The sequence below is a fragment of the Aedes aegypti genome, chromosome 3, assembly GCF_002204515.2.
Source record: "Aedes aegypti strain LVP_AGWG chromosome 3, AaegL5.0 Primary Assembly, whole genome shotgun sequence".
Lineage (NCBI taxonomy): Eukaryota > Metazoa > Arthropoda > Insecta > Diptera > Culicidae > Aedes > Aedes aegypti.
The window spans coordinates 116,173,117-116,190,413 of record NC_035109.1 but is presented as its reverse complement, the minus strand read 5'-3'; the positions used below and the strand labels follow the sequence as shown (position 1 = coordinate 116,190,413).

The 17,297-nt window shown below is 39.9% G+C and overlaps 1 protein-coding gene across 2 annotated transcripts in view; it reads right to left on the bottom strand.

The window, feature by feature from the left end:
• Positions 1 to 5,927: 5,927 nt before the first annotated feature.
• LOC5564337 (GTPase-activating Rap/Ran-GAP domain-like protein 3) overlaps positions 5,928 to 17,297 on the bottom strand; it is a 469,292-nt gene continuing 457,922 nt past the window's right edge. For both annotated transcript variants that reach the window (XM_021851565.1, XM_021851566.1), the window contains 2 exons: positions 7,454 to 8,369; positions 5,928 to 7,391 (listed from right to left, as the gene is read on the bottom strand). In XM_021851565.1, the coding sequence (XP_021707257.1) occupies positions 6,193 to 7,391; positions 7,454 to 8,369 (2,115 nt within the window). In that variant the 3' untranslated portion in view covers positions 5,928 to 6,192. The remainder of the gene's footprint in view (positions 7,392 to 7,453; positions 8,370 to 17,297) is intronic.

Below are 17,297 nucleotides of genomic sequence, written 5' to 3'. Positions count from 1 at the left end.
GGCATCTACTGTTGGCTATTTTACAGCTACTAGAAGAAAAGGGAAACCTTTGTGAATCTGCCGACAACGCTAGGGGCTCAATCGTTCACCAAGATACGACCAGGGTTGTTCGAAAAAGGTTTAGCTATCTTCGTTGATATGGTGTACACAAATAGCGGGAATAGTATTGCCTATTGCTTGCACTAATGTTCGATTTGTTTGAAGATTGATTTATTGTTTATAAGTTACGTTCTAAGATTGTACCTAATTGAATGCGGAATTTTGTAACTTTGATCAAGGAAATTTAACATACGGCGAAATAATTTCTTTCTTGGAAAATTCCAGGAATTTTTTTTTTGTTAACGAAATTAATACGTGTTTATTTCACATTATTTGCACGAGTTGAATAAGAACACATTTTTAAAACTGGGATAGTGTAGAAAATATAATTGATTTAGCGTGGTGCTTTTTTTGCAACTACTAGAACTCCTGGTTTGGCACTATGACCACTTCCTTGTTAAAGGTAAAAATGCACTCAAAAATCCGTCGGAAACAACGTGCTGTAACCGACGCCCGCCTAGGAATAGAATGAGTAATTGAAGATTGCTAGAACAAGATTTGATGGCTGAACCGCTTCTAGAGGTACTCGTACCGATGGAGTACAATAAAAGTATCAATTAAAGATGCAAGCGAGAATATTCTCCGATACGCTGAGCGGAGACCGCTTGGTTCAACGAGTAGTGAAAAGTACAGTAATGCTGCAGTAAGGTGCTCGGTAAAACGCGCAACGTTATGAACAGAAGCCAAACTAGCTGGTCGGCTTATTTCAGGAAATAAGCCGTAGCAACCAACCAAAGGGAAGATAAGAATGCCGTTCAATGCTTGACAACTACAAAGCATTCGAAAAGGATGATATCGGAGCGAAATTCATCAATATGAGCCCGTATAAGGTTGTCGCTTGTCTGGTTTGGATGATAATCAGAATCTGGCATACAGAACAGCTACAGCATGAGTAAAAGTAGGCGATTATACATATGACCTACCTGAAAAGCGCACGACAAGCTGATCTGTGAGTACCACACAGTGCACATTGGTCCCAAAGCCATATCTAAGAAGACAAAAATGATTGCGCCTAAACCGTCAATTTTAGATATATGGTGTCTTCGGCAAAGTTTCTCCATACTTTTCAGACATTTTTTTCAGTGATGTGAAATTAGGGTGGCCCACACGGTTTACGATATCAGCACATAAACTTTTTTGCTGACGCATTTAGGACTACACAATGTTCTACAATGTTTTAGAACAACCGATTTGAAGCAACTTTGCCGAAGAACCCCAATTTCTATCTCTTATGGTTCGCGAGTTATGACTTTTTTAACAAAAAAGTTAGGGTGCAGTGTAACAAAAATAACATTTTTGCGTGTCTCAAAGACCAAACTATGTGTCTCTAGTAAATTAAAGTTTGCAGAATCCGATGCCGTCCTCAGAAATGTTTCAGCCATTATTGGCGTAGCTAGGGAGCCTTATTTTTTTTCTTTTATTCATTAGCATGAATACAAAAAACAGTTTGCATCCAAAACCCTATTCTTTAACACATGTTCGATTCTGTGGTAAATGGTGTTTTCGAGTGATTAAAATTTTTCATATAATGATTATAAATTTAAAAAAAAAATTGTGTGCGTGAAAAAGATTCACTGGAGATCATACTCTTCGGAACTTGCAATTTTGATGGAATTCTTGACGGCATTTCCGAGTGTTTCCAAATTGTTTCACAACCAAATTAATCTACCGGCTGTTGGATGTTCCAAAATATCGTTAAGCGAATATTTTGCTTGACAAGCTCTTCGGCAATTTCAACTGTTCAGATGTGATACGCCCCCGCCACGGCTTACAATAGAACGGTTCACGTATCCTGCTTGTGTTCCAGTTCCACTTTGTGAGCCCAGGAATGACTTGCCACTACAATTGATGTTTGAAAGAACATTTTGCATACAAACCTGGATGTTCGCGTTCCTACTAGAGATGTAGCATTAGGGTGGTTCAAAATTTAAAAATGTTTTGAAAATCCAATCTCCCATATGCTCCTTACCATCCTTACCATATAAATAGTGTTCTGTGAAATTTTCAGCTTTCTAGGTGATGCACAGTGCGTTGAATGTATGGAGATGCGGGACAAAAATCAAAACTGGAAGATCAAGCCATTTGAGCACCTTGGTATGAAAGGAAAAGTTTTTTCTGGTGAAAAGAGCTGCAATTTGCATAAATGACATATAGTATACGCATAATCGCAATACTTTCCTAAGCGCCAATTCCAATATTTTCCAACATAAACCTTGTAATTTGTACTATTATTGCCTATAATGATGTAAGAAGTTATTTGCAAATGTGTCTCTTCACACTCGTAGCTGCAAAAGTGACTTATACGTTTTTTTGCAAAAAAAAAATGCGCACATTTTAAAACTTTTCTAGTATTTACCATAAAATTTGAATAAAATCTTGGAAACTTCATTTAAAATATATTATTTTAAACATAAACTTGCTCTGGTGTATTGTCTGGTTCAGTTTTGATCACATAGCGTTGCGAGATTTTCGGATTTTTTTATCACAAACAACTCATTTTCATACTTGTGCTGATTAAGGAGTATACCGAAAAATAGTTGAAAATCTCGAAGAGTTGCAGGGAGTTGCAGCTGTATCTTTCAGACCTCTTAGAGGACACTCTGAAAAAGATGTCTGTGAGTGATTTAGGGTGGAACTCGGTGGAACTTTTTTTGAATCGATAACCAAAGTTACATGTTAGTATTTTATAAGTTTGATTTCATAGCCAACTCATCGTGCCGATTTCTCATATTCAAAGTTAAAATTGGTGTGCTTATCCCATCAAATATACTTAACGAACCTTCAAACATGTTCTCTTTTAAATTTTGATTGAATATATTGGTTTCAATTGGTTGACAGTAATGTTGAAAACATGCGACAAAATTAAGTTTTTCTGCTACTCCGACAACTGTCACTTTCGACGCTTGTTGTAGTCGTTTTAGTGCTTTATGAATCTTATAAATACACGTTTCAATAGCCGATGTTATCTATAAACACTTTTGGATACTTATTATCGCCGAAAAAAATAACTTGAAATTTGATTTTTGTCTATGGAGCAACGCACTGTGTGATGATTTAAAGGTGGCCCAAAGACAATATAGGTTTGTATGGAAATTACTATGGAGAAATTTTGAGATATGTTCAAAACACGGTAGTTCTGTAATATAAATACAAACTTGTTATCCCATATTGAAAACTCGTTTTTCAAACCATAATGAAGAAATTTGCTGAAGAGAGAAATTCAATCCGAAGGATAGCAGAAGAGATATCCATGAGTTTGTTTGCTATTTTTTAGCTTAATATGGGATTATAGCCCTGCAAACATGTACAAAAATCCCAAACAAAATTAGCTCAAAAGGGATTTGTTTCTTCAGCAACATCCTTCATTAAGGTTTCAAGAATGAGTTTTCAATATGGGATGATAAGTTTCTACAAACATTACAGTACTAGAGTGTTTGGAACATTTCTCTAAATTTCTCCATAGTAATTTCCATATAAACCTATATTGTCTTTGGGCCACCTTTAAATCACCACCTAGAAAGCTGAAAATTTCACAGAACACTATTTTTATGGTAAGGATGGTAAGGAGCATATGGGAGATTGGATTTTCAAACATTTTTAAAATTTGAATTGCCCATGCCCTAATGTAGCATTCTTGGAGGCACACATTACGGTTTGAAATGTACGTTTATTCTTCTTCTGTGACGCGGTTAACAATCTGACTCCCCTGGGTGAAGAGCTGGTGGCCCAAAGAATAATCTAGCACGATTTTGTCCGAAACGCAAAAGCCGGAACTATTACAATCTTCATGTTATTTGTTTATTTATGACAATAATAAACTGGAACCTTGATTGACGTATGTTTGTTTTCATGAACTGAATTCCTGCTTCATGATTTCATGATTCAACTTGCCACTTTTCAGCAACAAAATCAGAATCATATATGACAGGTCCCTACATTTATGAATAGTTCTTATGTTTTCATGAACTGTTTTCATGATTTAAGATCCTGCATCATGATATCATGACCGAAATTGCCACTTTTCATATCAAAAATATGAATCATAAATGACGGACAACATAATCCATGAATTGTGGTTATATTTTCATGAATTTTATTCATGGTTCAAACATACATGCTTCATGATTAAAACTGCCACTTTTCTTCGCTACAAATTGAAAAAGTAACATACTGCTGGCGTTACGGTAAAATGATTCATGATTTCATGACTTTAAGTCATGGTGTATTTTCATAACATAAAAATACACGTTCCTCCCGAAATCATGACTCGTTTTCTTTGTTTGGAGTGCTGTATTTTTCCCCGTGTGGAGTTCACAACCACTGATTTTAAAAGATTTTGCAACACTGGAATGCTGAGCTAGTATTAGCTCAGCTCAGCTTAGCTTAGACTGACTACACATATCAAGGGTTGCTATTCCGTCATTGACCGAGGTCAGTGAATATGCACAAAGTATCAACTAGAAGTTCGGCTGGGATTGGCCATAATCTTCTTCAGTGTGCATAATTCAGTGCCTCTATTTATACAGAGTCAATAACGGCGCCGGCCACGTCCTTGCAGTCAGGTGGGATTGGGGGAAGGAATGTTAGTGTATAACCTTTGCTATTTGGAGACCGTGTTTGCCTCTGCATCTCCACAAAGTTTACTGGGAGGGATGTTTGTTAATGGGGAGGATCGTTGGGATTCACAGGATTCACTTTGATAAACGATTAGACCATGATAAATAATTATTTGTGAGATATAAACATGCTTACATGTAAATAAAATATTTTCATTTGATATGAACAATTTATACGTAGAGGAAAATTATGTCGACACTTGAGGTAACGAACCATCCAAAGTATGTTGAACAAATTGAACCTTTCGCGGAGAATTTCTTGAAGCTTTGTAAGCGTTGTGATTCCTGTAGGCGAATTCCGGTGCGTATTTTCTTCGAAGAAAAGACAATTTTCTTGCTGGTGCGTAATGAAAGAAAATTTCTTCTCTTCGAATAAATTGTTCGCCGGAATTCACCTACTGGTCTGATTGGAAATCTTCTGTGACGAAACATTTTTTTCGATATGTTGTGTAATACAGTATTGACAGTCACGAACAAAATCAAAGAAAAATTGGATATCATGGAGGTGTCAAATGAAGCTAAAAAGATGCCCAAAAGTTTCGTCGAAAGTTAATAAGTTGTGGCTGCTTTTGCGTTCAGTTAAAGTGTTTCTATCTTTGCACTTCAGTGAATAGAACGCATTCATCGACTTTTTTAATTAAAGGCTTCTTGGAAATTAAAACGCATCAAAGGTTATCATATTTTTCCGCATTCAATTAAGTTTCTGATCTATCTATCACATACTTTTCCATCTTTTCGCGTGTGCCGAGAGGGGGGAACGTTCATTAGTTACGTCACGCATAGAGATAGGGTTGAAAAGCATTTAGTGTTTCGAAGATTCAAAGCTTGACCAAAGGGGAAGATTGTTAAAAGGTTTAATTTTTGCGTGACGTACTTGATGGATGTCTCCCAATTTCCCTGTAGGAGCACAGCTCGTTCTAAACCACCTGTTCCGTGGAAGATGAAAGTCACTTCAACAGCACGCTTCACATTTGGAAAAAATTGAAGATAGTATTCGATGAGAAGTCGAACTGGAGTTCATTTGTGTTTTCATGGAATACGGTTTTCCTCAGTGAAGTTTGCAATTCAATCCACACAAGGTTTTATTCAGAGCTCAACGTATTTTTACCTTCCCCACTTGCTACGGGAGAAAATAGAAAGCACAATTCCGCACTTCAATAGCTTCTGTGCTCCACTACAGGTCAGTTCGCTCACTTTTTATGTCTGTCCTCGCCGAAATGAAACCTTGTTTGTGACAACAATACGTACTGTGGTATTTTTCTCGAGTTCGGCTTATAGTTATGATAGGTTCTTTTTTTCTAAGATTTCCGACGGGTCTTCCGACAAAACGTGTTCTGTTAATGAAATATTTGTGCGGTATAAGTCAGTGTAAAGTGGCCCGAGAATAACCTACATGCTGAAAATATGGAGGGCTGTAGAAGCTTGAGCTGTGGTTTTAATTTTGGTAAGAAAGGAGTTTCCTGGTTTGATATTTGGTTTACAGTGGCGTGAGAACCGAGCTTCGCAGCTCAGACTCTCGTTTGTCTGCTTCGATTTTGTCCTTCATACTGAGTTCCTGTAGATCTTGCTGTATTTGATCAAATATACTCATTTTGGAGTTGACATCGTCTTCGCAAGAACTGCTTCTTCCGGGTCCTTCCGCTTCCTCTTCTTCTTCGTGCGACGATGAGAGGGTTGTTGATGGTTCACTTGGTTTGGCTGGTTGCATTTTGGTTGCTATCGCCGTAGGTTTCTTCGATGGATCCGTGCTGGGATAGTGATAATGATGTGACTGTATATGAGTTCCAGTAAGGTTGGTCAATGGAATTCGGTAGATTCGCAGGGGTTTGTTCGAACTTCCATTGGAAGGAGACGTTTCGCTGTCGTTTGGTTGTGCTTTGTTCAGGTTCAGAGTTGGCTGCCTGATGAATGATTTCCGGGTTGGAGAGCTGGGTGAGCTACCTTTGATGATCGTATTGTTTTGTGGTGAGTTTGGTGGAACCGACGGTTCTCCAAAGTGCTTGCAAAGATTCTTCGTATTAGGCTGTGGTTGAGCACCGAAATGCTTGGCTAAATCTTTACTGCACGTGGTCGTCGGTATCGAGAACGAAGAACCAGCTTCGCCGTAGGAATTGCTTTTCGACATCGGTCGTTTTATATCATCGGCTGAGAGTGTACTCTCTTTAGGTTTGTCCCCTTCGGGCTTCGACGTTTGCAATGATTTTGCACGTTGAATCTGTGGTGCAGTTAGTTCTGAGTTCTTGCTATCTGTGGAGCCGCTATCTTGGCCATCTAAACTTTGCGCACCATTGTTTTCTTCGTCCGAACTGAGTCGGCTCCTACCAGGACTAGTCGAGCTGTCGTCATCCGGAACTACTCGACTTTCTTCAATTCGTGGTTTTATTAGCTCGTGGTCTTCGGAGTCCGGACCACGTAGTTTGGCACCCTTGGGGATGAATTCTGGAGCGGTGGTTACAAAATAGATGTCCTTTTTCGAAGTAATAAGTTGAAGCTCAGCCATCATAACCGTATGCACTAAATTTCCATTTACAAGAAGTCGAATTTCCATTGAATCTGGTGTAAATGCTATGATGTATGGGAAAGCGCAGACAACTGACGTTGGGGGCGTATTGAATTGGAAATCAAACTCTGAACTACTAGAACATTCTTCTGACAGTTTTTGAAAGTGGCATGTATCTGAAAGGTAGAAACGATTACTTTAGTAAATTGGTAACACGAAAACAAAATGATTAGCTTACGGTTATAACAGAGCAACAATTCTGTATCTTGCCCATCGTACAGATCCAAAGCAGCAACTAAATGAACTGCTGTTTGTTTTCTAGTATCTGCCTCATGTAACTTTGTTGCATGGCCAGTCGCTTCCGAAACGATTTCAAAGCTGTACTTATATCCAACACAAATCAGTAGTCCTGAGTTTGGACACGAGCCTTCCAGTATCGTCATGATCATCGGGGAATCGTGTAGTGTTATTTCTTTCAGGAATATGAAACCATCAACGGTGTCATTATCACTATTGGGACACCAAGAAGTCCATGCCGCTGTATGCTTCCACTGGAATATCAACAGTTTCCTTCCGACTGCAACGGCCATCCGGAGATGAGCCTCTCCTGCTCTTGATATGGCAAAAAGATGACAACCTCGAGTTTTGTCTATCCGACGATCCTTAACATCAATCCTGGATCTCTGTCCTAACCGATCTTCGTTGAACTCGTTCAACCTAAAAACGTGCACCCTGTGGCCATCCTTCTGCAGGGCTGATCCTCCCCGCACCAGCATGATCCCGTGATCCTCAATGACACTAAGCTGCTTCACTGCTAACGTTCTATCGAATACAATCCTATGCGTTTGGTCCTCCTTGATTAGATATGTGCCTTCGTCTGAGGCCAAAAAGAGCTGATCCTGACCCCAACTATCACCCACCAGATCGTTTCTTGGTTGAAAGCTCGGATAGAAACATTGCGGTTCCCAGGGTGGCCGCTTGAAGACGGTACCCGCCGATGCTATACTCGTCGGGGCATCTCCGCGGACGATGGCTTCCAGCTTGAGGGCCTGTCCGATGCGGACAAACTCCACCTGACGGGCATCTTCCTTCAACTTGGATGTTCGAGGGGCATCGTACAACACTTCCGAGAAAGCCCGCCGGTTTAGCATGTTCTACGGAAAAAAGATGAAAAGAGACATATGAATGCTTGACTATTATTTATCAAATTACAATGATTTAATGAATTTGCCTGAAGGAATCATTTGAGAATTTAAAACCGTCTTGTCTCCAATTCCAAACATGATGCATGTTCTGAGCATCCGACTTTAACAAGTGATTTTCCAACAAAAATTCTATTACATAATGGTCATGTTCATGGAATAAAAACCTTCATTCACATTAACGGGCCCGTCATCGACCATGGACTGAATAAATGATTATAAATGTTGTTTTTTTGTCGACGAGTCAAAATTTGTTGAAGCACTAACAGTTCCAATACTTTCGTAGAACTGATTTGTGATGGTACACAAATTATGTCACGCTAAATTTAAATTATTTCGATCCCCTCGCCCCCTTTGTCACACTTTTTGTATGATTCGTCCGAATTTTTTGTAAGGCTTGTCATGCTTGGCTCGATCCACTCCGGCTCTCTTGAAGCCTGACATAATTTGTACATGACCTCTTCAATGTCAGTGAATTGAATATATTTTTGTTAAGAAATAGAAACATTTTGCTCGGGATTGTGTAAGAATCTCTCTGTAAGAATTGCTACTAGCATTCTGTGAATATTTTTCTCAGTATTATTGCTGGATTATGGACAAATTAAGCACTTTTTTTTTTTCATAGGCTGCTATGGATTATGTCAAGAGGATGATCATTTTAAAGGTGTCAGTAAAAAATGAGATTTATTTCAATACAATTTAAGTAAAGAGTATATTTTTTTCTCTCCAAAGTAATTGCTCTCTGGACTCCCCAAACATGGGTGCCAGGTTTCTTTTCGCTCGGGTGCTGTCAATTCAATCGCAGATGGCGTCGAAATAGCAAGCTCTCCGCGAGCGTGTTGTACGGTTTAACCGTACGTGCCGAAAAAAGCGAATCCGACCAACTTGCCTCAGTGCCGTCTCATTAAGGATTTTTTCGGCTCCCTAGTGTACAAAAATAATAGGATACAAAGCAGTTATGACTGAAGAAAATCTCTTTTTTCGAACAACTCACATAGTTGAATTTTAATAATCTGCTCAGAAGTGATAAGACAATCTTATCCTAGCGAGAATCCTGCACCGAATAATGCGCCAAATGCAAACTTACGCTCTCTCTTTTAACGCTCCAAAAATCCCAACGTACGGAGCCTTTTTTATGCTCCAAATTCTAACTTAGTGTATTGGTGACCTACGAAAGCCAATGCAAAATGGGTATTTCTGGAACGAGACCGATGAGGTGAAGCCGGAAATCGATGTGTGCCGCCGTTTTGGAAATCAACAATAAAATAGCGACTTCTAGTTTGTGAATATCATTTGAATCTCATGCAATATGGGTATTTTTTAGGCATCGGCATCTATTTATCGGTCCCGTTACAAAAATAGCCATCGTATCAGAAGGCCCGCTTTAGAGACACGTTTTCCTCCAATTAGGAGATTTATGCCACCATCTTCGATTATCGGTCTCGTTCCGAAGATATCTATACTGCGCGGGTGTTAAATGATTTCCACAAACCGGAAATAGGCATTTTGGGGAGTAAAATAGCGTTCTAATAGCGTCTATTTTTTTATGATCGAAATTCCAACTAACGTTTCAACTATTTTTATGCTCCCCCATTCATTTTCATTTATTTAGTTAACATCTCAAAAGATAACTCTGAATCAACAATTTCACGCCACAATATTATGTTCGTGGCCGCATCTCTCCATCCTCGGTTCTGCCCCACGCTCGCCAAATCGATACGCACTTGATCCGCCCACCTAGCTCGCTGCGCTCCACGCCTTCTTGTACCAATAGGATTCGAAGCGAACACCATCTTTGCAGGGTTGCTGTCCGGAATTATTGCAACATGCCCTGCACATCGTATCCTTCCAGCTTTGGCTACCTTCTGGATACTGGGTTCGCCGTAGAGTTGGGAGCGCTCGTGGTTCATCCTTCGCCGCCACACAGCGTTTTCCTGCACACCGCCAAAGATGGTCCTCGAACATCGTCCACATTTCATGCCCGTAGATGACTACCGGCCTTATGAGCGTTTTGTACATGGTACATTTGGTGCGGGTGTGAATCTTTTTTGACCGCAGCATCTTGTGGAGGTCATAGTAGGCCCGACTTCCACTGATGATGCGCCTCCGTATTTCACGGCTAACGTTATTGCCAGCCGTCAGCAAGGATTCAAGGTAGACGAACTCTTCGACCACTTCGAACGTATCCCCGTCTATCATAACACCTACCTAGGCGAGCCCTGTCGCGCTCGGCCCCACCAGCTAGCATGTACTCTGTCTTGGACGCATTCACCACCAGTCAAACTTTTGCTGCCTCGCGTTTCAGGCAGGTGTACAAGTCTGCCACCTTTTCAAATGTTCATATCATCCGCGAAGCAAACAAATTGACTAGATCTCGTAAAAATCGTACCCCGGCTCTCCGCATAACACCTTCTAGCACAATATTGAACAACAGGCACGAAAGTCCATCACCTTGTCATAGTAGCTGTTCTGTTTCCCAGATTGTGTCTATCAGCCGATGCAGACAAATGGCCAGCCTCTTCAGGCCCATCTTTATGAGTTCAGCTCCGATACCATCCTTGCCAGCTGCTTTATTGTTCTTGAGCTGGTGAATGGCATCCTTAACCTTCCTCAAAGTAGAGGCTGGTTGGTTTCCATCGCCCGCAGTACTGACGAACGTATTTCCTCCGTTGTCCCGTCCTTCATTGCCTATGCTCACAGCGCCATTCAGGTGTTCGTCGAAATGCTTCTTCCACCTTTCGATCACATCACGCTCGTCCGTCAAAATGCTCACATCCTTATCCCGGCACATCTCGGCTCACGGCACGAAGCCGTAGCGGGATGCGATGAGCTTCTGATAGAACTTCCGTGAGCCCAGCACAGCTTGAGACCGGCACAGCTGTTCCATCTCCTCGCACTTCGTCTTCTCCTTTTCTCCCAAAAGAGATGGGTCTGCTGTTGCCGTTTCCGTCTATAACATTCCACGATCTTTCGGGTCCCTTGCTGCAGCATGACCGCCCGCATTGTATTATTATCCTCCAGAATCTGCCTATATTCCTCGTTGAACCAATCGTACCGTCGACTCCGGCCCACGTATCCGACGTTGCTCTCAGCTGCATTGTTGATGGCTGTTTTTACTGTTCTCCGGCAGTCCTCAATAGGGACTTCATCCAGCTCATCCTCTTCCAGTAATGCAGCCTCGAGGTGCTGCGCATACGCAGTTGCGACATCTGGTTGCTTGAGCCGCTCTAGATCATACTGGGGCGGCCGTCAGTACCATACGTTGTTAACGACGGAGAGTTTTGGGCGCAGTTTAACCATCATCAGATAGCGGTCAGAGTCGATGATCGCGCCACGATAGGTCCTGACGTCAATAATGTCGGAGAACAGCCGTCTATCAATTAGAACATGGTCGATTTGTGATTCTGTCTGCTGTGGTGATCTCCTGGTGTATCTGTATGAAAGGCTGTGCTGAAAGTAGGTGCTACGAATGGCCATTTTCTCGGAGGTGGCGAAATGAATTAGGCGTAATCCGTTTTCGTTCATCAGCCGGTGGTTGCTGAACTTTCCAATAGTCGGTCTGAATTCCACATGCTGGCCAACCTGAGCGTTTACATTTTCTATTACGATTTTGACGTCGTAGCTTGTGCACCTGTCGTACTCACGTTCGAGCAGCGCGTAAAAAGCTGTGTACGTTTATTATGCTGAAATTGATGAACCGGCCTTTGAGCCTCAACTTGCACATTCTCTTATTGATCAGACACCACCTGATCACGTGCCTCTGCATATTACCCATCACTATAATTCGCAGCTCGTGTGTGTTGTCGCAGCTCTGGTTACTCTAAACGTTCCCTTCCATGTCCAGAGATGACCAGAGTTCCCACCAAGGTTGGTTACCCGACCTTCCCTAAGATTACTCGTATTCCGGCCAGTACAGCGAGGAGGTAGGGATAGGAGTTGCTGGGCAGGAGTCAAGGACCACACAAAGGGGTCTTTTTTATTCCTCTAGGTACGCGAGGTACCAATGGTACGCCATGCCCAGCCATTTACCGTGCCATTTCCACTAAAAGTACTGTCCTATTTATAGGACGCTGAGTGTTCGGGGCTTTTGTCCTATTTTAGAACGCTGGGCGAATATTAATTAATAATAAGGAAATTAAATTGTAAATTTTTGGACACTGTATTTATAATTTCTCCGTTGAGCACCTCGTAATTGTACCACAATCACCAGGACAATCGTTCACAAAATGTATATTCCGTATATTTTTACATTCCATCCGTTGTCACAAACCTCCTAACTCATTACACACGAGAATTATTGTTGCTAAATACAAATGCACAAAATAAACTAAGAATAACTTCAAACTTTCATATTTCATTGCAAACCGAAGCTAAGTACACAGCACAGGCAAACAGACGTTCTTGGTGTTATAAATCACGATCAAAATCATAGTCACGAGGACATGTACGCTCAATGCTTAAATCACTTTGTTTGGTCAATGGGCCAACAGGTAGCGCTACCAAGTGAACCACGTATCATATAAGAATGTGCATCCAAAATCACATATCCGTACGCCAAAAATCAGAATCGCAGAAGATGCCAAATTAAGCGTAATCAATGTCAACACAAGTTGTATATAAACCCCCAAAACGATTCATAAACAACAATCTGTGTTGACAGCAAAACATGTCGTAAATAGCGCAACATAGAATCGCGTTAAGTTGTATAAACTGACAGATCATATGGTCGGGGTTCTGCTAAACCGCACCAAGTGCCATTTTTTTCCCAAATTGAGTTTTTTACTCCAAAGGACTTTAATTACCATAAAAATATCGAGTGAGTTGAACAACCCCTTGTAATCTTAGATCATAAATTTAAATTTTGTTTGGAAGGACACGTAAAACTGTAATTTTGTTCAGCCAAAGTGAACCATAAACCAACGCACGTCATCAGAGTGAATACATTTTTCAGATATAAAGCTATGTTTTTTTTCAATTTCCTTCTATATTCTTACAATTTATCCATTCCAAGCAACTCATAGAAACAGAGGCCAGTGAAATTGGGCAGCAAATGATTAATTAAAATTAAATATTGTTTCGGTGGCGTTGATCTATTTTCTTTGAAATTTTATCCAGCCACACCGCACTAAGAACTGTTTACCGTTTTGATTCAAATTCTGGACAGCTTTTAATTCCGGACACTCAACTTTGTATGGGAAAGGTTTCACTTGAAATGTTTCAAAATTTCCCGTTCAAAAGTTCCCAACTTTCAGGCTTGTTTTAATAAACATTTTCCATAGCAAGCCATGAAAAATTATTATACGCATATAGTTTTGACGTTCTTCTAACGCCCTCAGCCGTTCAATGTGTAATTTTAATAGTTTAATTTTGGTTTTCGTGTGCTGTCCGGAATTCGAATCAAAATGACCGTAATTTGATGCAAAAGTGAGTTTGCGTCCGGAATAAAAATCATGGAAAAAAACATTAATTTCTTTTTATTTTAGGTTATTTGAGCTGCGAAACCCAAATCTTCATTCACCATTCGAGAGTTAAGTGTGTTTGAAGCTGGATAATGCAGAGGTATGCTTTTTGCTCGGTTATACTTCACCGCGGCCTTAAGTGTCCGTAATATGAATCAAAACGGTATCTGAAAATCACATTTAGACTTGAAGGAAAGGCATTTACATACCATAAATACTTGCATTTGCTTGTTATATAACATGCTTATCAATCCACACAGAAGCCGTAATGAAAAAACGAATTAATTTAATCTGTTACTGTGTGAACAACTCATGTGGTGCGCTTTAGTTGTTCAGAAAATGACATTTTCGCTATCAAACCCCGTCAGACAAAGTGCACATTAGGGGAACTGGGTGTAAAATGCGCCGTTGGGGTAAAACGCGCCACCCTTGTTTTGAACGAACGACGTGCTTTGGGACACTGTTTTTCACCCGAGATAATGGAAAATGTATTAAATTGATTCTCTATATACATTTTTATGTGTTTTCCTGGCAAAAATCGTGAAAAACTTAAAAAAACGTTTTTCTTATTTTCAGGCCGATAAACAACAAAACTTTTGAAACTATCACCGAGAATCGACTTGTGCACTCCTATAGTTTGTATTCAATGCGAATAAAGTATTGAATTTATCCTTAAAAAGCGTATAGAAGGACTTAAACTTTAATCAACTCATGGGGCAAAACGCCCACTCCTATTTCATAACACCAAAACAGCCGTTGGAATTCAAATTCCAGCTAACGTAATGCCAAGCTGTAGTTACTTGCCAATTTGAACTTTACAAATGCACATTTTTTGAATCAGCATGTATGAGCCATTTTACGAAGCAGGTCAAATGACAGGAGACCTGGGATTTTTCAATCATCGTCGTCAGTTATGGCGATGATGATGGTTGATGACTGTGCGCATTTCAAGCGTAGCTTTTCATACAGGCCAAAAATTAAATGGAGAAAAAATATTAAAATATTTCTGATCACAAAAATGCCTTTTTATGTGAAATATAGGTGAAAAAGAGGTAGCTGGTACAATAACTAGGTGTAAAGTTGCAGTAACAAACATTTTTGGATCTCTTTTTTGTCATTTTCCTCATGTCCTCGTTTGGTAAGATGAGGCGTTGTTAAAAATCACGCTGGATTTAATCCCAGGTCTCCTGTCAATTGACGCCGCAGCGCCGATCAGCTGTTCCGAAACGTCTCGTAAAATGGCTAATACTATAATCGAACGATAACATCTGATCAGACGCCCTCATGTATGCAACGTATTTGAAAGCATGATTGCGCATGCGTGCGCGCGAACGACTAACGCCGAGATCAGGTGGCGCGTTTTACCCCGCAAAAAATAAAAATGCAGATAAGCAAGCATTTTATAAAAATTGATTTATTAACTCCACAAAAAAGAAAATGAAAAGCTGTTTCTACTATTTGATACAAAACATGTTTGTCTATGAGATAGTGAATAAAAAAAGGCTTATAATAATGTTCTTCATAGCTAAAAACGCTTCCTTCCTTAGAGGGCGCGTTTTACCCCGAGTTACCCTACTTGATTCAAGTTTATCACCATTCCTTCAAGAAGTGAAGATGACCTAGTGGTAGCACACTAGATTACCACTCAGAAGGCACGAGCTCAAATCCCGATGAAACTTTTTTTCTGATGTTCTATCCGATGGTGGTGGAAATCAAAAAACTTTTAGATTCTGTGGTTTTTTTTATATTGCAGTAAAACATCACCAGGTCAATGTACATCTGAAATGATGATCATTCTTGGTAAACACTTCAAGCATTGGACTGTGAAGTTGATCAGCAAAGGTGCACCAAATGGGAGCAACTTGGTGCGCTTTAGCAGAGCGAATTCATAGTTTTCTTCGATCATTACAATTTATGTATGAACACGTGAGAATCTTGATTGAATACATACGAATCCTTCTCATAAATACTTGTGACATGGATTCCAACATGCACGGTAATGATAAGCATCATTTGTCTCCAATTTTACTTGTGTTGTTGAAAACTGTGAAACACACCAACATACCGAACCAAGAACCATATTTTTCAATTTTTGTTCAGCCAGAGTGAACTGAGTGCTTCATATTGTTTAATGAAATCCAATTACATCGTTTATTTAGGATGATTTACTAGTATATTTACTCTCGGTGTACTTATTGAACACTGTTAATCGCACGTGAGCGATAAAAAAATTAAAATTATCGTCCGCGATAAACTAGTACAGGAAAAGGCTTTAAAGTAAAATATCTCGGAATAAAGATTTTGGCACTTGGTGCGGTTTAGCAGAACCCCGACCATATATCAATCCAGAAAGCATCATATGAAATCGCAATAACTTAGCAAAAATTGCCTCCCAAACTTGGTATCTGCTGACGATGGGCCTAGAAAACTCTCCGAATGATCTCAACAAACTTCTCTAATAAAGTTGAGATTCTGTGTTTATTCAAATTTGCATCGAAGTATGTTCAAAAGTTATTCAGATTATTGAACCAATTTTGACATCATTTGTTAACCAACATACGTGTTCCATTTTGTTTCTACAGAAAACATCTGAAACTGCATAAGTGCAGTTCGTTACATCTAAAAGTTACAATGACAGTTTTGCTGAAAGTGATGGTGTTGCGACTAGGAGGACAGTTGTAATTTTATGGCTTTCTCAGTCTAATAAAGCCGTTTTAATTTATTAGACTGAGAAAGCCATAAAATTACAACGTTTTGCTGAAATTTAATCAGCCATTTGGTGTACTTACTGCTATTACTTCTCCAATAGCATTTCATAGGAATTTTGATCAATAAACACATATCATGGCCAAGCTCGTTTCACTAAGAGATACTAAGCTTATGTATCTGTTATTTCAAGCACGATTCAAGTAACAAAAAAAAAAACAGTTCTAAATAAATTAAAATGTATTGTGAAAAGATAATTTATTATTGAACGATTTAAATACTTGTCGATGTTCGTAATTAAAAATTTACAGCTTAAGCTATTCCGACTGCAATCCTTAACAGTTCAGTTCCATCATTCACCTACTCCGCAACACTTTCGTTTGATGTACCAAGCTCGCATTTCAAATAGTGGCGCAATAATGGCCCAAGGATCTGCTGAGGAATTGCAAAAATCGTTTGATGTTGCCAAGAAAACGACTTATCTCGTGGGTGTCAACCCCTTCCAGGCTGACAGAGAAATCACGGCCCGGTTCATTTTCTCCGCCCTGCTGATGTTGGCCATTTACGTTTTTTGTTGCTACACGCTGTGGGTGTTGGGCAGCGAATGGCAAACGTCATTGGAGGTGTTTCAGGTTTTGATGCTGAACTTTTTAGGGACCAACAAAATTTGGCTCGGATTTATGAGAGTCCATGATTACTATTTGTTGTTTGTTAG